The sequence below is a fragment of the Pungitius pungitius genome, chromosome 12, assembly GCF_949316345.1.
Source record: "Pungitius pungitius chromosome 12, fPunPun2.1, whole genome shotgun sequence".
Lineage (NCBI taxonomy): Eukaryota > Metazoa > Chordata > Actinopteri > Perciformes > Gasterosteidae > Pungitius > Pungitius pungitius.
The window spans coordinates 18,314,136-18,342,063 of record NC_084911.1 but is presented as its reverse complement, the minus strand read 5'-3'; the positions used below and the strand labels follow the sequence as shown (position 1 = coordinate 18,342,063).

Sequence of the window (27,928 nt, the reverse complement as noted above, 5' to 3'; positions counted from 1 at the left end):
GCACTGTTGGCTCCTCACAAAGTGGTCGTGGAGGGCTGCGACGTGAGCGTGCGCAGGCGGCGGGACTGCGTGTCCGTGCGCACGAGGCTGCGCACGGCGTGGCGATACTTGGCGGACATCAGGTTGTACAGTAACGGGTTGACAGCAGCACTGAGGAAGAAGAGGACGGATGAAACCAGGTTGAAATACTGAGACAAATAGTATAAAAAATAGGAGCGCGCGTCAGGCTGATTGTGTGGACCATCAAAGCGCGTGTCATTGCGCGCGTGTTTGCCCGCGTCGTCTCCGTCGTACGGGCCGGTTGGGGTCGCGGTGTGTGTGTGATCAGGAGTGTTGTTTTGCGAGTGTGTGCGTGCTCTCGTCCCGTTTTGCACGAGTGGCGCCCTCTCGGCGCGCGTGGTGTTTGCGTCTCCCCTGTGTGCGGATCTACCCGGGTTCATCTCAGAGTCCAAGTGGCTAAGGGCTCTAGCGTGTGCGTTGGTATCTACGTCCACGAGGGTGTCGATGTCAGCGTGCACGTCTGTGTCCATGTGACCTTCCCTTGCGTCAGAACCCGTGCCCATGGAAAGAGAGAAGATGGTGCGACCCACGTGGAAGGGCAGCCAGCACAGGACAAACGCCAGGACGATCACTCCTGGGGAAGGTGGAGACACAGAGGGGGAGTAGTTAGAATCATTCATAGCTGACGGTGGGCCAACACGTCTCCAACAATAAGAAAAACAGGTGCTACCGTTTGGGATTGTGGCTGGAAGTGAACTATGAGATAGAAAAAGCAGCGTTGGAGGGTGTGTGTTGGTGACGTGTCAGTCTCACCCAGCATTTTGACCGTGTGCCGGTGACTCTGGTCTCTGCGGCTGCTTTGAGGACGGAGGCACAGCGTCCGTCCGATCAGGCTGTAGACAAGACCCAGGGTGCAGAGGGGAACCAGGAAGTACAAGTTGGAGAGAACCATCATGGCCGACAGCAGGCCGGAGGAGACGGCGAAGTGCGTGCAGCGGCACTCTCTACTGTCAACCCCCCCACCACCGTCAGCACCACCTTCCAGTCCCCCTCCCTCATCCTCCCTCATCTTATTTTGCCTCTCTCCCTCAACTTCCGTCTCCCAACCTTCTTCCCCTTCTCTCTCATTCGCTTGATCTTCAAATTCTCTTTTCCCTCCATCTCCTCGATTGTCTTTGCCGCCTCCTTCTGTTGCTGCTTTTCTCTCCCCTTTCTCTCCGAACCATTTTGACTCCACGACTCCTTCTCCCCATCCTTTGGTTTTTTCTCCCCACCCTTTTCCCTCCAATCCTCCGTTGGGCCCACTTCCTCTTTCCCCTCCACCTATTGTTAGCCCGCCCCGTTCAACCTCACTGCTCACCCAACCTCCATCCTCCCTCCATCCTAACCCGAGCTCGAGCTCCTCTCCGCCAACATCCTCCACTCCAACCATGACCAGCACCGGCGCCGCGCTCACGGCTGCGCCCAGCCACAGGCAGCCGATGAGAGCCCTGGTCCTGCGCCGCGTCAGCAGCGTCTTTGCCGCGATCGGCCAGCAGACCGCCAGGTACCGTTCCAGGGAGAGGAAGGTGATGTGGAGGATGGTGCAGAAGGTGCAGCACTCTGAGAGGAACATCGTTAGCTTGCAGGCAAGGTCCCCTAAAGGCCACGGTCTGGGCCTCCACAGCTGGAAGAGACACAGCAATTATTCTCAAAATCCCGCCTCTTGTCTAAATTTGGTAAATCACGGCTCCGACTGACTGAACGCTGCAAGAATCATACAAATTGTTTTTAGAATGGACGCTGTAAGCTGACCTTTGCTGACCTTGCTTGTCATCAGGTGTTTCCGTTGGTTCTGAGCCTCTGATTCTGAATAGTCATTCATGTTGTAACTTTAACCCAAATCCAAATGCCTGCTCATAAATACAGAATCTGTCTGCAATGGGACAATATTTCTGCATCTGAAGCATTCCGTTTTTTTGTGGGAAAACGCAGTTTGCTCTGCCAATACTGTTTGGCTGTGATGACCATGTTCAAGGCTCTATGGAGGCAATCTCTCTTCTCTGAATAATCTATTCAACAACCTTCAAAAAGTCCTTTTTTTCAAAGCTAAAAGCTCAAGTAAGAATAACCTCTCAGTAGCTGTAACCGCTGTATATGCGCATTGCAAAGCAGTGGCCATGGGGAGCGCACAAACATGCACTTAAAGGCATACGCGGCCCGCTTAGCTTCATGCGTCAACGATCAAACTGCATCCAACTCCAGTGGTCGTTACACATCCACAGTTGTCCGACCATTTCACCACAACGCGCATGAAAAAGGTACACCCTGTGTATTTATGTGTGTGTGTGTGTGTGAGTACCTTATACAGATCCAGAGGCAGCAGTAGGAGAATCAACAGATCACTGACAGCCATGCTGCTCAGGTAGAGGTAGGTGGAGCTTCTCATGTGAGGGCGGAGCCAAACCACCAGAATTGTCAGTATGTTTCCCAGAAGGCCAAAGAGCATCAGTGGAATGTAAATGACAGTCACACACACTAGAATAGGAGATATTGATACATTTTATCAGAACCACTTTTATAATTAGTCGACACATTGTGAGAATGGACAATAAAATAAAATGTAACATGCAACATTTGAAAGACACAGCTAGCAGAAATTCAAAGCAATATGTTGACATTATGGGAAAATGTTATCCAACTGTGTGAGGCTTTTTGGTCTTCGGCATAATTATTTTAAATATATATTTTTAAGAACTGGCTTTGGGTATCTTACTTTTTTTGAATATCAAAGGAAAGGGGCAATATGATTCATTGAGAGGGTTTTTGGACTGACACAACAATACACTTAAATCACGCAAGATCAAAGTCAACTGCACTTACTCACAGCACATTTAAATTCCTGTTTCATACAGCCATTTGTTTGTCTTTGTTGATTGTATTGTGTATTTTATTGCCCGCATAAATCAGCACTTTGCTTTTTGAGTTTTACTTTTTTTAAATTACCCACCTAACTCCGTCAACCCGAACAGAGGCTCCTCCGAGTGGCAGTCTTGGTCCAAGCAGTCCTCGGGGAAGCCGGATCCGTGGCCGCTGCCCACGTCTCCCCACTCCACAAGATCCATGATCCCACAGGGTGGGGTGGAACAGTGCGGAGAAAGCAGCGGGGGAGAGGTGTGTGTCCCCCAGGCTACGGGGCGCAGAGGTGACGCACACTAATGGATTTCCTATGTCGCTCAACCGCAGCTCACACTGGAGGACAGTCTGGACAAAAAGAAAAGGAACATGTGATTACATTAACAAACGATGACACATACGAATGTCTTTGCATACATGAGGCAACACACATAGAGGACGAGTACAAATCAACACTAAATGCCACTCTTAGTGTTGTGTTAATGTTCCTTATACGTTCCAAATGTCTTCAATGTGAACCAGTAGAACAGGAGGACACATTTTTAATCAACATAGTTATGGTTCAATTATAAGAGATTTAATTGCAAATTCAATTGCTGCTTTTGTTGTTATTGTTTTATGGCTGAAATCATTATCATCGATGCAAGTGAACCATTTCAAAAATGTTGTTTTACAACACAATCACGACCCCAAAACTGTAATTGCTATTCACAGTTATGAAAAGAACACAAACAAAACACCTGTAACTCTCAGGTAAGATGAAGTAAATTACTCACTGACTGAGAGGAGCCTGGCTTTACGCTGCGTCTCTCTGCTGCGATCACACACTGCTTTGCTGAGACAAACGTTTCTCTCTCCCCTCACTCACCCCTCTCCCCCCCCCCCCCTCTCTCTCTCTCTCCTTTCTGTCTCATCTTCTACCACCTGCTCTCTCCTGTGCACTTAGACCAAGTCACGTTATGCAACTTTATAGGGAGAATTGTTCACTAACAAGCAGGTTTAGTGGCTGTAAAAGACCTTTTCATTGTGTTATTACCTCGCTAAATGATTTCCACACCATAGACACCGTTTCATTAGTTTTTAATATACACTCTGTAACATTAAGGGTATTAAGACCTGTTATCTTTGGGAAAGTAGCAATGCAGCAATATAAAAATACTCCATTACAATGAAAAGTCCTGAATTTATTCCCATAGTACCATGATACTATATTGGGTATCTACTAGAATGTTAAAATGCTTTTTTTTAAAGTTGTCTGTCCGAATGTACCAGTATTCACTCTCTATCTAAAACACTACGTTTTCAACGGAATTGCGTTGCTAGGCAACATCTCATGTCCGTGTTTTTAGGACATGATGTACTGATACCAAAAAAAAAAAAGTTTATATTTTATGCTGCGAATGTATTGTTGTGACATTAGAAGGGAAATCCTTTCTCCATGGATTGACCGTTTAGATACTTTCACAATATTTAAATGGAACTTTCCGCATGGTAAAGAAAACATGTAAAGTGTTGCTTTTTACAATATGGAAGCTTTAAAAGTATGACATGAAGGAATGCTATAAAAAGAGTCTCTGAGTATGAGTAAAGTAATTTAAACTGTGGCACATAGTGCTCATGCACTGCTGGAAATATGAAGAATGTCGTTATAGTCAGAAGTGGAACACGAGTGTTTGAATATATAAAGGAGATACAGATTTATCCAGGAATATAGTGGTTATTTTACTTGAATCATCAGAACTATCATTTAATCACGCTGTAGCTTCTGGTACTGTAGGGGGCGACAGTGCGGTCTCTGAGCAACGAGCCACCATTAAAGCCCACGAAGAAGAAGAAGACGGAAGCCACTTCCTGTCCGTCTTTGACTCAGAACCGAACCAGAGCCGCAGAGACGAGATGGCCTTGAGAGCCGCGTTGAGGAGCAAGTGCGTTTTGCCAGGTACGTCTCAACGTGCACGTTACGAACTGACGCCAGCTGGGTCGGACGTGCCGAACTTCCGTCAGCTTCGTAGACTGGTCCACTGAAACTGGAGCAAAGGTCACAGGACACGGCGTGAAAAGAGGCCGTCTGCCCCCCCCCCCCCTCGGGGTCACCTCACTACGTCATAACGGTTACCTGTTGGACACTCGAGGGACACACGATAGTTGTCACTGTTACAGACGAACGCGTTTATAGAGTAGTAAGTTCCGCCTAGCTGTATTTTACACTGTTAATACTAATAATAGTTATTGATCACGTCACCTCGAGCTGACACAATCCCTTAAATATCGTTTTATCTTCACAAGAAACATGATTATGTAGACTGAATCAACAATTAATACATAATAATAATACATAATTCCTACTACAGTATTCTCTAAATGGTAAAAAAAAAAATGTTTTTGAATTTGTGTATGTGATCTAATGGATAAGTAGATTACTACATGTAACAGATATTTCTCTCCACACTGTGTGTGTGTGTGTGTCTGTCTGTGTTTGTTTGTGTGTGTGTGTGTGTGTGTGTGTGTGTGTGTGCGCGTGCACGTGCAGGTCTTCTTTCCCAGCGATCCTCCTGCAGGGGTCATGGCAGAGTTTGTGTGTCTCCGGTCCTCGCCGCTCAGCGGAGGAACAACTCCACCTCGCCTAAAATAGACGTGAATTTTGACCAAAGCACGGGTAAACATTTTGCCAACACACAAGTCCATGTTCTGCACGTTTCAACGAGTTGAAGCGGTTAATGTCTGCTGCCCACCACCCTACAGCAGTTCAAATGTGACGGGGAAGTGAAAATAATCATTTTGACATGAATTTGCTCGGAAAAGTACTGAGGTAAACGGCCAGCGTCTCCCTCTGCAGGTGTGGCTGTAATGAGCTTGCAGAGTCCGCCGGTCAACAGCCTCAGTTTAGATTTCCTCACGGAGCTCTGCATCGGTGTGGAGAAGCTGGAGATGGATAAGAGCTGCCGAGGCCTCATCCTCACCTCGGTACAGACCCCATCGTTTCAAACAGCGGCAGAGACGCTCTGTTTTTGTATCACTGGATAGTTGATAACAAATGAGCATCAAATGAATGCTTTCTAGTATAATTGGAGTAAATCATCTTTTATGTTTTGGAATGTTATTTTATCTGTGTTGCCAACATTTTGGATGCTGGTGTTATTGAAATATTGTACCACAATTGGACGGTTTACCCTGAGTGTGTATTCATGCGTGTGTGTGTGTGTGTGTGTGTGTGTGTGTGTGTGTGTGTGTGTGTGTGTGTGTGTGTGTGTGTGTGTGTGTGTGTGTGTGTGTGTGTGTGTGTGTGTGTGTGTGTGTGTGTGTGTGTGTGTGTGTGTGTTGTTTTAATGCAGAGCCAACCGAAGGTGTTCTCAGCCGGACTGGACATCACGGAGATGTACGGGAAGAGTCCCGAGCGCTGTGGAGAGTTCTGGAGAGCCGTCCAGGAGATGTGGCTGAAGCTCTATGGCTCCAACATGATCACCATAGCTGCGATCAATGTACGCCGACATCATCATCATCATCATCAGCAGCAGCAGCAGCAGCTGGAAATTAGTGAATCGAATTTCTAGCATATTTCCACCATAGGCAACCTTTTCACTTCCTCCGTAGGGCTCCAGTCCTGCGGGCGGCTGCCTCATGTCTCTGACGTGTGACTACAGGATCATGGCGGACAACCCGCGATACAGCATCGGCCTTAATGAGACTCAACTGGGCATCGTAGCACCTTTTTGGTAAACGAATTATTAGCACGGCAACAGCGACTCACTCTGCTGATCCGGTCCACTATTTCGGTGTATTGACTGCCCCTCGAGTGCAGATTGGCCAATTATAGGGTTTTTTCTGATGGTGCTACTTGTTAACCGGAGAAACGCTACGTCTCCTCGTTGAACCCCGTGGAGCTGAACGTAGCCGAGTATGTTGATCATTAACGTAACGATCCGTTTTCCGACCAGAAACGGCAGCCTTTTCTGCCAAAGCCAGCAAAACTATGCAAAAAACCCCTTTTACAAAAGCAGTAATTTCCCCCCCAAGGCAATCACAGTGGGGATTCTATGCTACATGGCTTGACTGAACGATCAGTGATCAACAAACCTGGATTGCAGGTTCAAGGACACCATGATGAGCACAGTGGGCCACAGAAACACAGAGGTAGCTCTTCAGTTGGGGCTGCTCTACAACCCGTCAGAGGCCCTGAAGATAGGACTGGTGGACCAGCTGGTACCTGAAGACCAGGTCCTCGCCACAGCCAAGCAGAACATGACCAAGTGGCTGGCTATTCCAGGTATATTGGCCGCCTTCGTGCATCATCAGTGAACTTCTCCAGCCACCTTTTTACATATTTTTTCTCCACTTGTTGTAGTTTGGCTTCAGTGTGTATGTGATCATACTATGGAGGTTGTTACTATCTATTAATATAGGGGGGGGTGGGCGGGGCAAATAAGACACTTTTGGAATTGGCCAGCTGATGGATGATCTGTCCACTTCACAGACCACGCCAGAGCGATCACCAAGTCCATGATGAGGAAGCCAACCATCGACAAGCTAGCGTCCAACAGAGAGGCCGACATCCAACACTTCGTCGACTTCATCACCAAAGACTCCATTCAGAAGTCGCTGGGCATGTACATGGAGATGCTTAAAAAGAGAACTAGATGAGAGGGGCAACTTGTAGGATGAGACCCGCGATGGGGGGGATTTTGTGACACTTGTTGCTGTTGGGCTGAGATTGTTTAGTGCAGCCTGTGAAACAACAGTCATCATATGTGCTTTTTGTTTGACTTCCCACATGTAGCACAGAGGGACTGCAACTGCATTTTGATGCAAAACCCTGTTTTGTGCAATTACAATAAACAAACCGTAAACCTTGATTGACACCAATGCTTCGTTGTGTTTTCTCCAAATTTCTTTAAAGCAGAATACAATAGCAGAAATAATTTGTTTATTTTGGTCTCGTAAATTGAATGCATGTTGATTTCAAAGTCTCCCCACTGATCTGGCATGACTCTGATTCAGCCTGCAGGTTTCTGCAGGACTTTTGGGAGTCAGGATTCGATCAGCTCCACCTGCACAGGGAAATGGTCGCTGACTGCATCGCACAGTCCGAGTGGGTGGATGGAGCCCAGGAAAAGGAAGTCTGGGGTGCTCTGCTGGAGCTGCAAATGCCGTGACTTGACCCCAGATAACAGGTTGAAAATGAACACGACATTTGCACTTTCCCAAATGTCTCTGCATGTGATCAGGATCCAGCCTCTGTCTGATGCCATGGGAGACCTCAACGGCCAGTTTAACGCGCTAAAAGTGTCAGGTCCGTCAGCCGGGATTCAGGACTCCTGTTACTTCAGAAACCAAAACACTTTATTTACTTTTGGAAAGAAATGCAGGGAGGCAATGCAGACACAGCATCAATGATTAAAGAACCGACAAGGGAACAAAGGACACACGTGGTCTAAATACACTAGGGAGGTGCAGGTGATTGGACACCGGAGGACACCAGCATGGACAGGGCAGACAATCACACTCACAGGGGAAAATACAGCAGGCCAGAAGGGAAGTTAACCTTGGGAAACAAGAGGCAGGAAACTACAAAATAAAACTAAAAGGAACCCAGTACGTACAAAAAGACACTTTTAACCACAAGGTGGCAGCAGTCATCCTGCTGCTGTTTGTTTAAATACAAGAAGGGCATCATAATGGTCGTATAGACTAAAGTTATGACTTAACACATTATGTATAGATGTGTATGTATATACATTTTATGACAATGTATGGGCATTGCTTGTATTTACGTTATTTTCCCAAATGAATATTATAAATATGTTGTAACTACACTATCAATGATGGTGTATCTGCCAGACAATGGACCAACCTTTAGGAAAAAAGGGTCCTAAGAATAAAGCACACTGTGCTGAGAAATTCAACCAGTTTCAAGGGAATACTTTATTATTATTTTACAGTGCATGTATATAAAATTACCTCATGAGAGTTGATGTATATCTGTATCCTGATGAGCCATAGCATGAGTAAGATTGACAGAGACAATCAGATCATGATGGACCACTTTATTTTTTAAACATATCCAATGAGTTTTTGTTTGTGACAGTAAAATTGACCCAATACAACGAGCACTTCATTTTAGGAGGAAGAAAACCATCATAACACATTGACAAAAATGTTAAATCATGTTCCTTTCTAAACGGACTATATTCTTTATTATGTAAAATGAAACTTTAGTTTTCATGCTCTATCAGTGAAGCATCACCTCTTTACTCCCCCCTTCTTTCCCAGGATGCACCTGCAGGCCTCCTCTTCTTATTCATAGCTCCATGTAAATGAGAAGGTCATGTCTCAGCACTCTGTGAAATAAGAGGTAACTGTAATTTACTTTTTAACAAGATTTGTTAATAACAATTGACCTCTTATAGTTCAGACTGTACTCTATGCGGAGCTAAATGTATATGTTATTATACTATTTATACACTAAAAATATAAACATTTTAATGCTGGTCATTAATTTCAATCAACAGAGACAGGACAGGTCCAATCTGTATAACTACAAAAGTGCATGTAATCTTTTCAGATCACTTTTTTGCAGAGGTGTTTAGGGAAATAACCTGCACTGATAATAATGCTGACGAATAACAACTGTGAGAAGCCATGCAGACTGAAGCTAAGCTCCTCCCCCTGTCAGTCACTCCCAGCTTCAGTGTTGTATTAAATGTGCCCCCCAGCACCTCCTCTCCTCATCCTCCAAAGCCTCTAATGTGGCAGCAGTCAGGTCTCTTTCCAAGTCACAAGGCCATTGTCATCGCACACTGACACCATGCTGGGGACCCTCTGCACTCTCATCACTGCTCTCACATGTGAGGAGGCTGACTTCCTGCAGCTTGGACTTCATGTTGGACTCATCAGTGTGTGTTTCTCTTGACTCCATGTCGTCTTGTTGTTTCCAGGTGTGAGTGGTGTGACGCTGGTGACACAGAAGCCTGTTGTAGCCGTGATGAGAGGACAGACAGTCTCTATAGACTGTAACCTCGGGACTGTTTCTGCTACTGCTTGGTGGTATAAACAGATTCCAGGAGGAGTTCCTCAGTTTGTTTTATATTTTCATCACAGCCACAGCTCTCCAACATATGGCAGTGGTTTCTCACCTCCAAAGTTCACATCTACTCATCAGTCAACTACAGATTATCGTTTGACCATGAAGGACATTGAGGAGCGAGACTCAGCCGTCTATTACTGTGCAACATGGGACAGCTCTGTTAAAGAGTACCTATCACAGTGATTTACACTGTGACAAAAACCTCTTCACTGACTACTTCTGCTTTTTGAAGTGAAGAGAGGGATAAATAGAGAGGTGAATGCTGCACTAAAAGAGGATGACAACTTGGTTTCATTTGCCCATTTTATTTGATTAAAAGACTGCAACCAGATTATTAAATATAGTAGCTTTAAAGCAACAAAAGTAGATAACGTAATTTACTTCATTACTTAACTTACTTAATTTAGCTTCTTAACAACTTGAAGTGAGACACAAAGTGATCTACAAATGTGCTTTTTCTTGACCTGTCAGTGATGAAGAGACAAGAAATGTATTGTTTTACAAGATGCTTTTTATTCCAGAGGTTTTACTACATTTTGCGTTTGCAAAGTGGATACAACACCTCTACCTAAGTGTCAACAACATGTGTTACAAGCGTGCAGACACATGTTCTAACACGTAACGCTTGTGATGAACAAACAGCACAAAGAGGGAAGAAGCAGATGTTAAATGGTCCTCGTGCTCCTCTACTGTATTTCAGTGAGGCACTCAGACTTCTTGATGCTTTTCTGTGCAGTCTGGGAGCCCAAAGACACTTTACATGTGTAAACCTTATCCAGGTTCCAGTCTGACGCCTGGATGGCCAGATAGCTGCTGATGTGGAAAGTGTGATCAGGTTGCTTAACAGCGGTGCTGGTAGAGATCCCACTGACCACTGGACTCCCTCCACACATCCAGGTCACATCTGCAAAAGGCCCAGACTGACTGGACAGACAGACCAAAGAGGCTTTGTTGGACTGCAGCTCAGCACTGGACGGAGGAAAGACCGTGAGGACGGGAGCAGGGAGGCTGGAGCCTGAGATACACAAAGGGCTTTCTTTAGATGAAGGGAAGTGGAGTTATTACTACAAATCATGGCGGCAAAAGTCATCTGTTAGTAAGTTGAAGATATTTCACAGTCCAGATAATACAACGAGCTGTTCTGTTACAGTTACGTTTTGGAATTAGTGTTACAACAGGCTATGTCATTTATAATATCTATTTTGTTGCTGTGAGAATACAGTCAAACAGACTGACAAAACTACATTTTAAAAACCAAGAACTTTAGCAATGGTGTTAAAAACTAAATATTGAAGGTAAATTAAAGAAGTGCCCTTCATTTTAAAATATAGATAGTTAATCAACACAAGCTCTGTAAATTAATATTTAGACTTTAACGTTGATCATTTTAAAGTATGAGGTAAACTATACGTTTTTAAATATTAGTTATCAATAAACAGCAGAATTTATTAAAATTTTACAAGGAAAATTGTCTACAAAAAAAACATTTTTTGTATCAAAGTAGATAAACAAATGTCCAACATGTTAAAATTCTTCAAAAAGGATAAACAAATAAAATAAGGACATAGTTCTCTGTTAAAATAAAGTAGGAACCAAAGTATCCCTTTAGTCTTAAGAAGAGATTTAAAGTACTTACTTGTCACCATCAGCTTGGTTCCTTGTCCGAATACCACAGTGATTCAGTTGGTACACGAGGCTGTACAAAAACCTCTCGACTCGCTCTAATGACGGAGTGGAACTGAAAGATCCTGTTGAGACCAACTTTCATTGTCAACATCTCACTTTGTTTATGTCGTCTTTGCAGGTCGGCTAATGTCATTTGAGTATTATTTATGGAATTAATTCAATTAAATCTTTGAATGGGTTCATATTTTTGTGTCTTCAGGCTCTGAACTAACTCATTTTTGGTCCATACTTCTCCGTACAATGAGACCTCTAATTATTGTCTGTTGTTGAAGATGATGAAACACTGACTCAATAATTGTGTTGATGTGACTACTGAAGTTCAATGAGACTCAACAACAAGTATTCTAACGTTACTAAAACATATTGTCTTTTGTTTGTCTTTGTTGACGCGGACAATGATTTCTGTTTAGGATTTAATTGAACAGGTCATTTTACCAAGCCATGTAGTTACTGGGTAATCTGTATAAAAGTTCTAAGCATCATTATTGTCATGAAGGATGACTCCAACAGAAACATTTGTATAATTGGGGTCCAAAAACTGAACCCAGAGGGACTCATGGTGATCACCTGAGATCATAAGCTGGTACAGTGTTTACTTGCATTGACTCATCACTTCACCTAAAATGTGTCAGTGTCTCAAAAAGCAGAAGTACTCAGTGAAGAGGTTTTTGTCACAGTGTAAATCACTGTGATACCTCCTCTTTAACAGAGCTGTCCCATGTGTTACAGTAATAGACGGCTGAGTCTCGCTCCTCAATGTCCTTCATGGTCAAACGATAATCTGTAGTTGACTGATGAGTAGATGTGAACTTTGGAGGTGAGAAACCAGTGCCATATGTTGGAGAGCTGTGGCTGTGATGAAAATATAAAACAAACTGAGGAACTCCTCCTGGAATCTGTTTATACCACCAAGCAGCACGGTTAGTAACAGTCCCGAGGTTACAGTCTATGGAGACTGTCTGTCCTCTCATCACGGCTACAACAGGCTTCTGTGTCACCAGCGTCACACCACTCACACCTGGAAACAACAAGACGACATGGAGTCAAGAGAAACACACACTGATGAGTCCAACATGAAGTCCAAGCTGCAGGAAGTCAGCCTCCTCACATGTGAGAGCAGTGATGAGAGTGCAGAGGGTCCCCAGCATGGTGTCAGTGTGCGATGACAATGGCCTTGTGACTTGGAAAGAGACCTGACTGCTGCCACATTAGAGGCTTTGGAGGATGAGGAGAGGAGGTGCTGGGGGGCACTTTAATACAACACTGAAGCTGGGAGTGACTGACAGGGGGAGGAGCTTAGCTTCAGTCTGCATGGCTTCTCACAGTTGTGTTATTCGTCAGCATTATTATCAGTTCAGGTTATTTCCATAAACACCTCTGCAAAAAAGTGATCTGAAAAGATCTCCTCTATTTTTGTAGTTTAGTATGTAGTGTATTTGTTTTCTTTAGTAGTTTTATGTATAATTAACAGATCATATATCAGAATACTTCCAGTTATGGGCAGGATTACAGAGAACTGAGACTTAACCTCTTCATTTACATGAGGTTAAATAAAGACAGGAGGCCTGCAGGTGCATCCTGAAGATTTGAATACTAAAAATATTTCTATATTCCAACATACATCCGAGTTATAATCATCTATGTAATTGTGAAAATGTGGTATAGCGATATCCCTGATTGTTTCCACCTGTGTCCAAACATCTGCACTTTCACAGTGTATTCAAGCCACGTATGTTTCTTGTCCCTTGTTGAGTCATTGAATGTCTTTGTGAGTATGTTGAACGTGTCTTGGTTCCTGTTCCAAGTTGGTGTGTTTTTCCCTAGGTGTGACAATTGCTGCCTTGTTAATAGAGTAACACTTTGAACCTTGTAGTTGTATGTCCTCTGCATGACACAGCATTGTAGCACATGAATGAATCTCAGATGCTTCTTCTTTTTAGTCCATCTTTGGAGAAATGGTCGTTTCACTGCTGCACAGTGACGTCACTAACATGCGTCTCCTGCATCTCAACTACGTAGTTTAGTGAAAGTGGAGTCGGATTCCCTAAACACAGCAGTTATCTTTGCCTAAATCCTCAAGAGTTTTCTTAACCCTCTTTCCTTGACCCCAGGTTTAACACAGAGGGGAAGGATTAGTGGTAATGAATAGACCGAAATGGGTAATTTATTTGACAATTCGATCCAGCCTCAGACTCACTGGGGAAAATACACCAGGGCCGAAGTGAAGTGATCCCTGGGACATGAGGCAGGAAACTACAAAATAAAACAGGAATAGAACCCACACAGTGAGGAAAAGGTCATTTGGGGAAAGCCACAGAGACCGTAGAGAGATCAGTGCTGCAGTATCAACCAAGTAGTTGTAGTTACACATTTTCGTTTGTATAGTTTTATTGAGTAGTTAAATGCGAGAATAGATGATTCTATGCACATGCTGATAAAGAAATGACAATTTTCAAATCTGAAATGTTTTCATAATTGCCTATTTATTAAAAGACACTTTTTACCACAAGGAGGCAGCTTAAATCAATTAATCGGCGCTGTCATCCTTTAAGTTTCAATAATAGCAGGATATACACTCACCGGCCACTTTATTAGGTACACCTGTCCAACTGCTCGTTAACACTTAATTTCTAAGCAGCCAATCACATGGCGGCAACTCAGTGCATTTAGGCATGTAGACATTGTCAAGACAATCTCCTGCAGTTCAAACCGAGCATCAGTATGGGGAAGAAAGGTGATTTGAGTGACTTTGAACGTGGCATGATTGTTGGTGCCAGAAGGGCTGGTCTGAGTATTTCAGAAACTGCTAATCTACTGGGATTTTCACGCACAACCATCTCTAGGGTTTACAGAGAATGGTCCGAAAAAGAAAAAACATCCAGTGAGCGGAAGTTCTGTGGGCGGAAATGCCTTGTTGATGCCAGAGGTCAGAGGAGAATGGCCAGACTGGTTCGAGCTGATAGAAGGGCAACAGTGACTCAAATAACCACCCGTTACAACCAAGGTGGGCATAAGAGCATCTCTGAACGCACAGTACGTCCAACTTTGAGGCAGATGGGCTACAGCAGCAGAAGACCACACCGGGTGCCACTCCTTTCAGCTCAGAACAGGAAACTGAGGCTACAATTTGCACAAGCTCATCGAAATTGGACAATAGAAGATTGGAAAAACGTTGCCTGGTCTGATGAGTCTCGATTTCTGCTGCGACATTCGGATGGTAGGGTCAGAATTTGGCGTCTACAACATGAAAGCATGGATCCATCCTGCCTTGTATCAACGGTTCAGGCTGGTGGTGGTGGTGTCATGGTGTGGGGAATATTTTCTTGGCACTCTTTGGGCCCCTTGGTACCAATTGAGCATCGTTGCAACGCCACAGCCTACCTGAGTATTGTTGCTGACCATGTCCATCCCTTTATGACCACAATGTACCCAACTTCTGATGGCTACTTTCAGCAGGATAAAGCGCCATGTCATAAAGCTGGAATCATCTCAGACTGGTTTCTTGAACATGACAATGAGTTCGCTGTACTCAAATGGCCTCCACAATCACCAGATCTCAATCCAATAGAGCATCTTTGGGATGTGGTGGAACGGGAGATTCGCATCATGGATGTGCAGCCGACAAATCTGCGGCAACTGTGTGATGCCATCATGTCAATATGGACCAAACTCCCTGAGGAATGCTTCCAGCACCTTGTTGAATCTATGCCACGAAGAATTGAGGCAGTTCTGAAGGCAAAAGGGGGTCCAACCCGTTACTAGCATGGGGTACCTAATAAAGTGGCCGGTGAGTGTATAATGGCCGTATAGTCTACATTTATGATTAAACACAGTGTTTGTATATATACACATTACTTCTACTTATGCTGACCTGCTGTAGTCAGAGTATTTCCCTTGAGCAGTCCGGATGCTTAAAGCTACTACACACACTTTAACTCTGTGCTATTGCGTAACTCATGCTTACTGTTCATTATATTACTGTACATACTACTACTACATACCACTGTAACGTACTGTGACAGTACGCTCTAATTAACATCAGCATCTGTCACTTTCCCTAACTCTGCATGTAGACCCCATTCAACAGTACAAAAACCTTTTCTCTGACTCCTGTAGAGGGGGAATGAGTGTGTCAACTCCAACATTTGCCTCCTTTCTCCTCCTTGAGCCGCCAGCCTCACCACATAATCCTCAAACTTGCGTTTTCATGCTCTATCAGTGAAGCATCACCTCTTTCCTCCCCCCTTCCTTCCCAGGATGCACCTGCAGGCCTCCTCTTCTTATTCATAGCTTCATGTAAATGAGGAGGTCAAGTCTCAGCACTCTGCGAAATAAGAGGAAACTGTAAATTACTTTGGACAAGGTTTGTTAATAACAATTAACCTCTTAAAGTGCATCGATTGCGTTTATGTGTGCAGAGCTAAATACTATATCTAGTTATACTAGTTGTGTACTATAACATTAATCAACAGACCCCAAACATTATGGGAAATCAATATTAAAAATAAAATGACCCTCATACTGTGAGTATTTTAAAATCACATTGATTAGATGTTTTCTCTGTAATCCTGCAATTTAAATATTTTTCATGTCTGTTTAATGTACATGTGGCAAAAGCTATTACTTTTCTATTGACTCTCCTTTTGACTTGTGTTTTTTAACTACCTTTTTTAATAACTACAAAAGTGCATGTAATCTTTTCAGATCACTTTTTTGCAGAGGTGTTTATGGAAATAACCTGAACTGATAATAATGCTGACGAATAACACAACTGTGAGAAGCCATGCAGACTGAAGCTAAGCTCCTCCCCCTGTCAGTCACTCCCAGCTTCAGTGTTGTATTAAAGTGCCCCCCAGCACCTCCTCTCCTCATCCTCCAAAGCCTCTAATGTGGCAGCAGTCAGGTCTCTTTCCAAGTCACAAGGCCATTGTCATCGCACACTGACACCATGCTGGGGACCCTCTGCACTCTCATCACTGCTCTCACATGTGAGGAGGCTGACTTCCTGCAGCTTGGACTTCATGTTGGACTCATCAGTGTGTGTTTCTCTTGACTCCATGTCGTCTTGTTGTTTCCAGGTGTGAGTGGTGTGACGCTGGTGACACAGAAGCCTGTTGTAGCCGTGATGAGAGGACAGACAGTCTCCATAGACTGTAACCTCGGGACTGTTACTAACAGTGGTGTTCGCTGGTATAAACAGATTCCAGGAGGAGTTCCTCAGTTTGTTTTATATTTTTATCACGGCAGCAGCTCTCCAGCATATGGCAGTGGTTTCTCACCTCCAAAGTTCACATGTACTCATCAGCAGAGGTGTGGACTCGAGTCATGTGACTTGGACTCGAGTCAGACTCGAGTCATGAATTTGATGACTTGAGACTCGACTCGACAAAACGTACAAAGACTTGCAACTCGACTTGGACTTGAACACCGATGACTTGTGACTTGACTTGGACTCGAGCCTTTTGACTCGAGAAGACTTGCTACTTCCCATGAAAACTGGGGGAAAACATTTTCACACCACCGCGCCGCTCTGTTTATCTGCATCTGTCAAAAAAATGTGCGCCACCTGTATGCGAGAGTGCGCGCTGCCTGCACGACATCCAATCACTGCAGTCCATTTGACCGTATCAACGAGACAGTGTTACGGTTTGGTTCTGCTATGTCTTATTTTGTAGTTTTTCATGTCTCTTGTGTTCCTGGGTAACTTCACTTCCTGCCTTGTCCCGTGATTGCCTGAGTGTTTCCACCTGTGTCCAATCACCTGCACCTCCCTTGTGTATTTAAGCCCTGTGTGCCAGTTGTCCTTTGTCGTGTCATTGTCTATATGTCCCTCGCTGTTGGAGCACGTTATTGGATTTGTTTTGGAATAAAGAGCACATTGATTGAGAAGTCTGCGCCTGAGTCCTGCTTCCGCCTGCTCCTCCACGTGATCCTGACAGAATGACACGACCAGAGAAGGACTCAGCAGACTCCTGGTACGACTTGGGCCCGGAATACCTGGATGTGAGGAGCCCGTTTTTCCAGCGCAAGACGAACTTCATTTTTGGTCCCAGGGGCTATCAGAAGGCGTGCCTGGAGATAAGGGACCTCCTCAACCCGAGGAAGAGCCCGAGGAGGAGGAGGATACGAACCCCTCCAGCCCCGGCTCCTGACCCGGCCCAAAGACGCTCGCCCCAGCCCGTTCCTGCGCCGAGACGCCCGTCAGCGCCCGTTCCGGCGCCGAGACGCCCGTCAGCGCCCGTTCCGGCGCCGAGACGCCCGTCTCCGCCCGTTCCGGCCCCCAGAGTCCAGTCTCCGCCCGTTCCGGCCCCCAGAGTCCAGTCTCCGCCCGTTCCGGCCCCCAGAGTCCAGTCTCCTCCCCCGCCCCCACGGCCCCCGACAATGGCCCCTCCCTCCCACCCTCTTGTGACCGCCTGGAAGTCGGTCCTTGAAGGGGGGGTGGGGTCAGGGGTTGGGCCGGAGCCCCACGCCACGACGACGCCGCACAGCTCGGCGCCCCCCGCCGAGACGACGCCGCAGCCGCACTGCTCGCCGCCCCCCGCCGAGACGACGCCGGAGCCGCACAGCTCGGCGCCCCACGCCACGACGACGCCGGAGCCGCACAGCTCGGCGCTCCAAGCCACGACGACGCCGAAGCAGCACAGCTCGGCGCCCCACGCCACGACGACGCCGGAGCCGCACAGCTCGGCGCCCCACGCCACGACGACGCCGGAGCCGCACAGCTCGGCGCCCCACGCCACGACGACGCCGGAGCCGCACAGGTCGGCGCCCCACGCCACGACGACGCCGGAGCCGCACAGCTCGGCGCCCCACGCCACGACGACGCGGGAGCCGCACAGCTCGGCGCCCCATGCCACGACGACGCCGGAGCCGCACCGCTCGGCGCCCCATGCCACGACCACGCCGGAGCCGCACCGCCCGGCGCCCCCCGAGACCCTGAGGCCCGGTCGCCGACCCGGCAGACCCCCCGAGACCCTGAGGCCCGGTCGCCGACCCGGCAGACCCCCCGAGACCCTGAGGCCCGGTCGCCGACCCGGCAGACCCCCAGAGCACCCCACGCCCGGCCGCCGCCCCGGCAGGCCGCCGGACCATAGCTGTCGGGTCCCCACCCTCCCGCCCCTTGTCTGATTTTCATGGTTCTGCCCCCCTTTAGGACCGTCTGGAATTCGGTCCTTGAGGGGGGGGTTCTGTCACGGTTTGGTTCTGCTATGTCTTATTTTGTAGTTTTTCATGTCTCTTGTGTTCCTGGGTAACTTCACTTCCTGCCTTGTCCCGTGATTGCCTGAGTGTTTCCACCTGTGTCCAATCACCTGCACCTCCCTTGTGTATTTAAGCCCTGTGTGCCAGTTGTCCTTTGTCGTGTCATTGTCTATATGTCCCTCGCTGTTGGAGCACGTTATTGGGTTTGTTTTGGAATAAAGAGCACATTGATTGAGAAGTCTGCGCCTGAGTCCTGCTTCCGCCTGCTCCTCCACGTGATCCTGACAGACAGCTCGTTCATGGTTACAAAAATCGGGATTTTTGAACCCGGATTCAGACTCCAGGAAATCCTCGCCAACATTATGTCAACGTCCGTTTTAAAGTAGTGTAATGAGCTGAGTTAAAGTTATTAGTTAATCAGTTATGCAGATGTTGCATGTGTTCACGTTATGCTCCGTTACCAGCTGTAGTTACGCGAGACAACCCGAGTTTTGGGGGTCCGTGTATGCGGAAGTGTTCGTTCGGCGTGGTGACGGCCAAGTGACCGAAGTTGAGTTGTTTTATATAAATAAATGCAGCGGAGTTGCAAGCCAGTCATCGCCTCTTTATTTACGCTGCAGCATTGGGGTGAGCGTTACAGTACTATAACACAGTCACCGTCGATCCACCATTACCCTTCCCTTCGTAGTCTAGGTCTGTGAGGCAGCGCACCATCACCCAGGGTTCCCCGTCCCCACTATAATAAAAGGACTCGAAATGACTCGAAAATAAAATGGTACGACTTGTGACTCGACTTGAGACTTGTTAGCTGTGACTTGTGACTCAACTTGGGACTTGCTTCGTCTTTGACTCGACTTGACTCGGGACTCGAGGGCAATGACTTGAGACTTGCTTGTGACTTGCCTAACAGTGACTTGTTCCCACCTCTGCTCATCAGTCAACTACAGATTATCGTTTGACCATAAAGGACATCGAGGAGGGAGACTCAGCCGTCTATCACTGTGCAACATGGGACAACTCTATTAAAGAGTACGTATCACAGTGATTTACACTGTGACAAAAACCTCTTCACTGAGTACTTCTGCTTTTTGAGACACTGACACATTTTAGGTGAAGTGATGAGTCAACGCAAGTAAACACTGTACCAGCTTATGATCTCAGGTGATCACCATGAGTCCCTCTGGGTTCAGTTTTTGGACCCCAATTATACAAATGTTTCTGTTGGAGTCATCCTTCATGACAATAATGATGCTTAGAACTTTTATACAGATTACCCAGTAACTACATGGCTTGGTAAAATGACCTGTTCAATTAAAGACCAAACAGAAATCATTGTCCTCTTCAACAAAGACAAACAAAAGACAATATGTTTTAGTAACGTTAGAATACTTGTTGTTGAGTCTCATTGAACTTCAGTAGCCACATCAACACAATTATTGAGTCAGTGTTTCATCATCTTCAACAACAGACAATAATTAGAGGTCTCATTGTACGGAGAAGTATGGACCAAAAATGAGTTAGTTCAGAGCCTGAAGACACAAAAATATGAACCCATTCAAAGATTTAATTGAATTAATTCCATAAATAATACTCAAATGACATTAGCCGACCTGCAAAGACGACATAAACAAAGTGAGATGTTGACAATGAAAGTTGGTCTCAACAGGATCTTTCAGTTCCACTCCGTCATTAGAGCGAGTCGAGAGGTTTTTGTACAGCCTCGTGTACCAACTGAATCACTGTGGTATTCGGACAAGGAACCAAGCTGATGGTGACAAGTAAGTACTTTAAATCTCTTCTTAAGACTACAGGGATACTTTGGTTCCTACTTTATTTTAACAGAGAACTATCTCATTATTTTATTTGTTTATCCTTTTTGAAGAATTTTAACATGTTGGACATTTGTTTATCTACTTTGATACAAAAAATGTTTTTTTTGTAGACAATTTTCCTTGTAAAATTTTAATAAATTCTGCTGTTTATTGATAACTAATATTTAAAAACGTATAGTTTACCTCATACTTTAAAATGATCAACGTTAAAGTCTAAATATTAAATTACAGAGCTTGTGTTGATTAACTACCTATATTTTAAAATGAAGGGCACGTCTTTAATTTACCTTCAATATTTAGGTTTTAACACCATTGCTAAAGTTCTTGGTTTTTAAAATGTAGTTTTGTCAGTCTGTTTGACTGTATTCTCACAGCAACAAAATAGATATTATAAATGACATAGCCTGTTGTAACACTAATTCCAAAACGTAACTAATAGAACAGCTCGTTGTATTATCTGGACTGTGAAATATCTTCAACTTACTAACGGATGACTTTTGCTGCCATGATTTGTATTAATAACTCCACTTCCCTTCATCTAAAGAATGCCCTTTGTGTATCTCAGGCTCCAGCCTCCCTGCTCCCGTCCTCACGGTCTTTCCTCCGTCCAGTGCTGAGCTGCAGTCCAACAAAGCCTCTTTGGTCTGTCTGTCCAGTCAGTCTGGGCCTTTTGCAGATGTGACCTGGATGTGTGGAGGGAGTCCAGTGGTCACTGGGATCTCTACCAGCACCGCTGTTAAGCAACCTGATCACACTTTCCACATCAGCAGCTATCTGGCCATCCAGGCGTCAGACTGGAACCTGGATAAGGTTTACACATGTAAAGTGTCTTTGGGCTCCCAGACTGCACAGAAAAGCATCAAGAAGTCTGAGTGCCTCACTGAAATACAGTAGAGGAGCACGAGGACCATTTAACATCTGCTTCTTCCCTCTTTGTGCTGTTTGTTCATCACAAGCGTTACGTGTTAGAACATGTGTCTGCACGCTTGTAACACATGTTGTTGACACTTAGGTAGAGGTGTTGTATCCACTTTGCAAACGCAAAATGTAGTAAAACCTCTGGAATAAAAAGCATCTTGTAAAACAATACATTTCTTGTCTCTTCATCACTGACAGGTCAAGAAAAAGCACATTTGTAGATCACTTTGTGTCTCACTTCAAGTTGTTAAGAAGCTAAATTAAGTAAGTTAAGTAATGAAGTAAATTACGTTATCTACTTTTGTTGCTTTAAAGCTACTATATTTAATAATCTGGTTGCAGTCTTTTAATCAAATAAAATGGGCAAATGAAACCAAGTTGTCATCCTCTTTTAGTGCAGCATTCACCTCTCTATTTATCCCTCTCTTCACTTCAAAAAGCAGAAGTAGTCAGTGAAGAGGTTTTTGTCACAGTGTAAATCACTGTGATAGGTACTCTTTAACAGAGCTGTCCCATGTTGCACAGTAATAGACGGCTGAGTCTCGCTCCTCGATGTCCTTCATGGTCAAACGATAATCTGTAGTTGACTGATGAGTAGATGTGAACTTTGGAGGTGAGAAACCACTGCCATATGTTGGAGAGCTGTGGCTGTGATGAAAATATAAAACAAACTGAGGAACTCCTCCTGGAATCTGTTTATACCACCAAGCAGTAGCAGAAACAGTCCCGAGGTTACAGTCTATGGAGACTGTCTGTCCTCTCATCACGGCTACAACAGGCTTCTGTGTCACCAGCGCCACACCACTCACACCTGGAAACAACAAGACGACATGGAGTCAAGAGAAACACACACACTGATGAGTCCAACATGAAGTCCAAGCTGCAGGAAGTCAGCCTCCTCACATGTGAGAGCAGTGATGAGAGTGCAGAGGGTCCCCAGCATGGTGTCAGTGTGCGATGACAATGGCCTTGTGACTTGGAAAGAGACCTGACTGCTGCCACATTAGAGGCTTTGGAGGATGAGGAGAGGAGGTGCTGGGGGGCACTTTAATACAACACTGAAGCTGGGAGTGACTGACAGGGGGAGGAGCTTAGCTTCAGTCTGCATGGCTTCTCACAGTTGTGTTATTCGTCAGCATTATTATCAGTGCAGGTTATTTCCCTAAACACATCTGCAAAAAAGTGATCTGAAAAGATTACATGCACTTGTGTAGACATTAAATTTCCAAATAATTCATAATAATTCAAAATAATGGCAAGCCTCCAATTGTGTGAATTTTCTTTCTTTATTATTTTAGAGGAATAATCTTTTTTTCACTTTTCACTTTGCAAAAGTTGGCTTTTCTCACATGTAAAATTGATAATAATCTACATCAGTGCTTCCAGTCATGGGCAGGATTACAGAGAACTGAGACTTAACCTCTTCATTTACATGAGGTTAAATAAAGACAGGAGGCCTGCAGGTGCATCCTGAAGATTAGAAAGAGAGTTGAAAACTGAGCGCTAACTTCCCCTGAAATCTAGTGTTGCTGTTCTCGTTTTCAAGTGTGTGATTCATTTGTTTAAAGTGATTCAATCAGTAACAGTTCCCTCTGTGTCTTTCCAACAGTGATCCAGTGCTGCTCTCTACTGTGCATTCAAAAGAGTAAGAACACCTGACCTCCCAAAGTAACTTGGTATGAATGAACATAAAACTTCTAACAACTACACTTTTTATCCCGGAAATTTCCGAAACAATAGGGAGTTTTTACATGGTCATAGAAATGATTTGTGTGTGTTAAAGGTTCAAATAAAATAAAAAGATTGCAAGTGTTTTTGCAGTGTAATACGTTTAAGAAAATGATCCCCCATTGAGAGATAAAGGTTGAAGGCATTGGAGACAGTCTTGTTAATATTGTCATGAAAAGCAGCGCTTAATCCTTCTTCACCTTCGGCTTGATACAAAAGAGGTGCGTTGACTTTCTGTTGCTGCCTCAAACATTCTGTTTAAAATGACCGCTTCAATAATACAATAGCAGAAATAATTTCTTTATTTTGGTCTCGTAAATTGAATGCTTGTTGATTTCAAAGTCCCCCCACTGATCTGGTATCGACTCTGATTCAGCCTGCAGGTTTCTGCAGGACTTTTGGGAGTCAGGATTCGATCAGCTCCACCTGCACAGGGAAATGGTCGCTGACTGCCAACGCCTGAGAGGGATTGACAGAAAACACTGCAGGTTTATCTTTTGGCACAATTTCTAGTAAGTCCAGCTGAAGCATACAGAAAAGTGCCTTCGTTGAACAGGAAACAGACATTTTCCAAGTGCAACATGCAATGTTCTCTAAAACCAAAAAGGCCACGAAAATACCCCCTTTCACTCGCATCCCTGAAGGACTATGAACAGTACTGGTTTAGGGTGAATTATTTATACATGGTTCCCAGTCTTAGTGCTAAGCTTAGGACTGTGGCAGGATATCGAGTACCCGGAGAGACACATGGAGTACATGCAACTCCACCCAGTAGGTGATGGGGGGGGGTCACCTACATTGGCTTCACTTGCACTGGAAGCAAGGAGCCAACCCTGTTTTTACTCCTCTGCAACTGATGGGAGTTCTAAAGAGGTGAATTAAAGTGGACTTTACCAGACTCTGGCTGAGATTCAAGTCGGCCATGAAGTCGTAGACCTCGGCGCTGCCGGGCACCACTCCCTCCATCATGTCGCCGGTGACCACGATCCTGCAAGTACAGGAAGGTGGCTGGAATGGAGGAGCCTTCATGTGTGTGTGTGTTTGTGTGAGACAGAGTGTGTGTGTTCCACCTGTCATAAGGGCAGTTGGTGTGTGACACCGTCGTGTCGGCCTCGTCGGGGATCAGCCAGTGGAAACCGGTGTCTGTGAACAGGCGGATCTGCTGCCAGTCGGTGCCAGACACGTAACTGCAGCCCGCGTTGAAGTCTCCCAGCAGCACGATGTCCTGCAGGGGGGGGGAAGCAGAAGAAGTTTCAACCACAGATGATTCCTCCTTCGCTCTCTCTCTTCTTGATGGATCCTGCGTGTGTTCTGCTTGGGGAGGGCGTTCACGTTGGCGTTCCAGCGCGCGCGGACGTCGGTCACCACATCGTAGAGGGCGTCGGTTTCCCTCACAGCGGAGTCTGGAGACGTGTGCTGAGGGATCAGAACAAAGGTCCTCACAGCTATAAACCCGGAGGAGGGAGAAAGGGGTAAATGAAAGGGGGGAATGAGTGAAGGACTGAAGACACAAGTAGAGGTTTTGGTTTATGGCAGACAATTGATGCCAGAACTTTTAGGTTTAGTAACAACAGCTTTTATGGGAGAAGATGGTGTGGTGGTTGGCGCTGTCGCCTCACAGCAAGAAGGTCCTGGCCTGGAACCCACCCAGCACGCTTTCTGTGGGGAATTGCATGGCTTCATGCATGTTCTCTCCGGGTACTCTGTTACTACCGGCTCAAAGAGTAACTAAGAAACCGGACTGAGGGTGGTAGGTACATGTCCAAGGGGTTTAATGGTAGATGTGTATGTGTGTGAATGGTCATGTGCCTCTACGTGACTCCTGCTTCTAACTGGCAACCGGTCCAGTCCCGCTCCCCTTCTATACCGGTGACCCCTCTGTGGATAAGCGGTATCGAAGATGACTGACTGTATGGAGATACCAATTTACCCGCCTTTAACTACAAGCTCTAAGGGAGCATTTGTCATCTCACACTTTGTTGTTTGGCTCAGCTTTTATGCCTAATAAACCAGGTCATCGACATGAGGGACCTACCGGTCAGTTCGGAGGTGAACATGACGACGAAGGGCTCCCGGCCGAAGGTGTCAGTCCCGCACTGCTCGCAGCCGTCGTCGTAGGTGTAGTTTTTAGCCACAGACACCGTCTGCTCCCTGCAGAGGAAAGATGCTGCTTACCGCCACGGCCGATGAATACGTTTACTTGTTTGAAGTCCTGTGCTTTGCACGGCCGACCACTAAGGGGCAGCGTAACGCTGAAAGGGTGACGTGGTGTGCAGAGGTGTCGTGGCTTTATATTAATTATTATTCTGGGATCATTTCCCACTCACCCCATTTCATCTCAATACTTACTACTAAGGTCACTCACTTTTCTGATTGAGCCTTTACATACAAACCCAAACATACTTTATAACACATGATGAATTGCTGCATTCTGTGTAGTAATACATACTTGTGATGCATCTATGTGTAAAGTAATCTTGGGATAGATTTTGATTGTGAGATTTTGACTTGCAGTGGAGCGTTCTAACTGTTTTATAGTAGTTTTTAAGTATGAAAGGATAGTTTCTGTTTCTGTTCAAAGATGTTGGATCTCAAAAGAGGAAATCCTACAACAGAACGTTAGTTTTGGCGAGTGTGTTTACCTGTAGATGAAGAGATATCTCTCCTTGTAGGAGCTGCGACCCAGAGGCTCACTGACGATGTGGCTGTACCTGAACTGGGGCGAACCTCTGTGAAAACACACAGTTTAATCTTCATTTGTTTTATCTTTTATCATAATAATGATGTGGGCTTTGTAAGGTGCAGTCTAACTTGTTGACGTGGTCCATGAGTTTTTTGGTGGCCGACAGATCGCTGTCTCTGACCTCCTGGATCAGAATGATGTCGTAACGATGGACAATCTGAGAAACAAACAACGTATGACCTCATCATGTGATTAGAGTTGTTTCAAATAATTAAAGGCTCATTTCTATACAATAAAGTTTAATGGTCATGACAGGAATTGAGTCTAATGTTGTTGTTTTTCAATCTCTTGATATTCATTAAGTTTTTTATTTGTTATCGGTTATTAAATAACAACACTGACTACATTTTATCCTTTTGTTTTTTCTGTTTTAAGAAAGAAATGAGCCTTCTGATTTCACAGTGGTGTCATTAGAGTCATGTGGGCTTGACTTGTCTTTATAAACTGGGTAGAGTTTTTGTTTGTATTTTATTTTCCTCATGTGAGTACCTTAAAATTGCCTGTGATATCAGATTATATTATTATTATTAATTATATATATATTATATAGATATCAGAATGAAAGGGGAGCTCAACTTTCGTAGTATATAAGTTACTGAGTACCTTTCAAAATATAAACCTCAAATGTGGCCACTTCTGATGAGTCTGAATTTTTTTTTATATTAGGTGCAAAAAAAACAAATACATTTGCCGACCGTGGTGATGATGTTGATGAGAGTCGAGTTGGAGGCTTTCTTGTCTCCAAATGATTTGATGTTGAAGGCTCCCAGCAGCAGGGACGTGGACAGATGCAGCAGAGCCGACAAGAGGCCCAACGCACACACCCAGCGCATCCTGGGCCAAAGTGCATCATCGTGAATCTGGGTTTCATGAGCATGTAATAGTGACAGCACATAATGATAATATAGAATGCTTCATGCTGGAGGAGCCCGAAAGGCCCTCTGCCCTGTTGTGTGAGTCAGAGACTCGTGCAGCACCTGCACCCCTGGACACAGGCCAGCTGGCTCCCTATTCCCTATAACAGTGAGTCCTGGGTAAAATAGTTCTTTTGCATTGCAGGAGAATTATACCATCCTTTCACCGTGGTTACACAGTAAATAATGGGCATCAGCTTGAGTGTCACATCTAGTCAGAGTCAAAAGCATATACCGAGTTACTGAAACATAAAGGAGCATCTTTGCCTTTTAAAGAAACGCGTCACGCTGCATTGCAGCTCCTGGCCATTGTGTTGGCTGGTCTGCAACCATTGTGATTCTCAGCAACAACAAACAGGTTTACAGCATGTAAGTAATTCATGCTACTGTGACAGAAGAGTCCGAGGTGCATGTTTACCTGCTTCTGTGAGTGGTGTGAGGAAGGAGAAGGCCGGTTGTGAACAGGGCACAGATGCTGGTCTGTACGAAAGCTCCTCTGCAACCTCTGAGCAGAGCTATCGGTGGTGTCTCTCTGGATCTTTTTATTTACCTGCAAAGTGCATGTGACCGGGGGAAAGCTGAAGGGGAGGAGCCGAGAGAGGAGGTGTGTTGTGTATGGGGATGTGTATGGTCACAGAGTCTCCTTCCACTAAGACAAGACCATTAAAGCTTTCCCTATGTTAACATTTACTGGAATCCACAGCAGGGGCCTCAGCACAAACTTAATGGGGACCCGGGAGGACTTTAAACCATTTAATTTTTTTTGGAAAAATTCCTTAATGCTGAAATATTAAAGAGTAGAAGTTGTTGTAGAATATTTGTTCTCTGCGCTGTGAAAAGATCACAGCGTCGTTGAAACAGTCCCAATGAAAAAGACCTTTTATCATTTACAGGTTTGTTTGCTTGATTAATTCAATAAATGAACCTTGAT

The 27,928-nt window shown here is 45.1% G+C and overlaps 5 protein-coding genes across 6 annotated transcripts; 2 read left to right on the top strand and 3 right to left on the bottom strand.

The window, feature by feature from the left end:
- Window positions 1–14: 14 nt before the first annotated feature.
- Window positions 15–3,104, bottom strand: LOC119220585 (growth hormone secretagogue receptor type 1-like). Its single transcript, XM_062566226.1, has 5 exons — window positions 2,990–3,104; window positions 2,342–2,541; window positions 814–1,666; window positions 557–634; window positions 15–217 (listed from the first exon to the last, which is right to left on the bottom strand). The coding sequence occupies exons 1-5, from the start codon at window positions 3,102–3,104 to the stop codon at window positions 15–17; spliced, it is 1,449 nt and encodes a 482-aa protein (XP_062422210.1).
- Window positions 3,105–4,698: 1,594 nt separating this feature from the next.
- eci1 (enoyl-CoA delta isomerase 1) lies at window positions 4,699–7,745 on the top strand. The gene is made up of 7 exons (XM_037476856.2): window positions 4,699–4,834; window positions 5,426–5,551; window positions 5,732–5,859; window positions 6,228–6,374; window positions 6,487–6,608; window positions 6,981–7,159; window positions 7,367–7,745. The coding sequence occupies exons 1-7, from the start codon at window positions 4,792–4,794 to the stop codon at window positions 7,531–7,533; spliced, it is 912 nt and encodes a 303-aa protein (XP_037332753.2). The 5' UTR covers window positions 4,699–4,791; the 3' UTR covers window positions 7,534–7,745.
- Window positions 7,746–10,154: 2,409 nt separating this feature from the next.
- LOC119220686 (immunoglobulin lambda-1 light chain-like) lies at window positions 10,155–12,906 on the bottom strand. The gene is made up of 4 exons (XM_062565881.1): window positions 12,771–12,906; window positions 12,347–12,680; window positions 11,613–11,647; window positions 10,155–10,991 (listed from the first exon to the last, which is right to left on the bottom strand). Exons 1-4 carry the CDS (start codon window positions 12,808–12,810, stop codon window positions 10,663–10,665), a joined length of 738 nt encoding a protein of 245 aa, XP_062421865.1. The 5' UTR covers window positions 12,811–12,906; the 3' UTR covers window positions 10,155–10,662.
- Window positions 12,907–16,515: 3,609 nt separating this feature from the next.
- On the top strand, window positions 16,516–22,091 carry LOC119220685 (immunoglobulin lambda-1 light chain-like). Of its 2 annotated transcripts, XM_062565882.1 has the most exons (5): window positions 16,516–16,650; window positions 16,741–16,954; window positions 19,787–19,895; window positions 20,607–20,640; window positions 21,260–22,091. In XM_062565882.1, the coding sequence occupies exons 1-5, from the start codon at window positions 16,611–16,613 to the stop codon at window positions 21,586–21,588; spliced, it is 726 nt and encodes a 241-aa protein (XP_062421866.1). In that variant the 5' UTR covers window positions 16,516–16,610; the 3' UTR covers window positions 21,589–22,091. The 2 variants fall into 2 exon arrangements, 1 of the variants encoding a protein (XP_062421866.1); XR_009957114.1 differs by lacking the exons at window positions 16,516–16,650; window positions 16,741–16,954 and having other exon boundaries at window positions 19,784–19,891; window positions 20,529–20,640; window positions 21,260–21,400.
- Window positions 22,092–23,625: 1,534 nt separating this feature from the next.
- LOC119220213 (deoxyribonuclease-1-like) lies at window positions 23,626–27,524 on the bottom strand. Its single transcript, XM_037476013.2, has 9 exons — window positions 27,416–27,524; window positions 26,779–26,917; window positions 26,152–26,240; window positions 25,983–26,069; window positions 25,376–25,491; window positions 24,673–24,785; window positions 24,411–24,565; window positions 24,235–24,328; window positions 23,626–23,799 (listed from the first exon to the last, which is right to left on the bottom strand). Exons 2-9 carry the CDS (start codon window positions 26,914–26,916, stop codon window positions 23,746–23,748), a joined length of 846 nt encoding a protein of 281 aa, XP_037331910.2. The 5' UTR covers window position 26,917; window positions 27,416–27,524; the 3' UTR covers window positions 23,626–23,745.
- Between the last annotated feature and the right edge of the window lie 404 nt (window positions 27,525–27,928).

Bases quoted from the DNA above. Each gene is read 5' to 3' on its own strand.
- LOC119220585 (XM_062566226.1), bottom strand. From the start codon at position 3,104: ATGGATCTTGTGGAGTGGGGAGACGTGGGCAGCGGCCACGGATCCGGC. The intron at 2,542-2,989 runs GTGGGTAATTTA...GGTTCTGATAAA, and splicing joins GTTCGGGTTGACGGAGTTAG to ATGTATCAATATCTCCTATT. The intron at 1,667-2,341 runs GTACTCACACAC...TGTCTCTTCCAG, and splicing joins TGCCTCTGGATCTGTATAAG to CTGTGGAGGCCCAGACCGTG.
- eci1 (XM_037476856.2), top strand. From the start codon at position 4,792: ATGGCCTTGAGAGCCGCGTTGAGGAGCAAGTGCGTTTTGCCAG. The intron at 4,835-5,425 runs GTACGTCTCAAC...GTGCACGTGCAG, and splicing joins GAGCAAGTGCGTTTTGCCAG to GTCTTCTTTCCCAGCGATCC. The intron at 6,375-6,486 runs GTACGCCGACAT...CTTCCTCCGTAG, and splicing joins TCACCATAGCTGCGATCAAT to GGCTCCAGTCCTGCGGGCGG.
- LOC119220686 (XM_062565881.1), bottom strand. From the start codon at position 12,810: ATGCTGGGGACCCTCTGCACTCTCATCACTGCTCTCACAT. The intron at 12,681-12,770 runs GTGAGGAGGCTG...TGTTGTTTCCAG, and splicing joins TCTCATCACTGCTCTCACAT to GTGTGAGTGGTGTGACGCTG. The intron at 10,992-11,612 runs GTAAGTACTTTA...TGTGTATCTCAG, and splicing joins AACCAAGCTGATGGTGACAA to GCTCCAGCCTCCCTGCTCCC.
- LOC119220685 (XM_062565882.1), top strand. From the start codon at position 16,611: ATGCTGGGGACCCTCTGCACTCTCATCACTGCTCTCACAT. The intron at 16,955-19,786 runs ATGTACTCATCA...ACTTGTTCCCAC, and splicing joins TTCTCACCTCCAAAGTTCAC to CTCTGCTCATCAGTCAACTA. The intron at 20,641-21,259 runs GTAAGTACTTTA...TGTGTATCTCAG, and splicing joins AACCAAGCTGATGGTGACAA to GCTCCAGCCTCCCTGCTCCC.
- LOC119220213 (XM_037476013.2), bottom strand. From the start codon at position 26,916: ATGCGCTGGGTGTGTGCGTTGGGCCTCTTGTCGGCTCTGCTGCATCTG. The intron at 25,492-25,982 runs GTAAACACACTC...TTTCCTCTGCAG, and splicing joins AGATATCTCTTCATCTACAG to GGAGCAGACGGTGTCTGTGG. The intron at 24,329-24,410 runs GTGGAACACACA...CTGTACTTGCAG, and splicing joins ACCAACTGCCCTTATGACAG to GATCGTGGTCACCGGCGACA.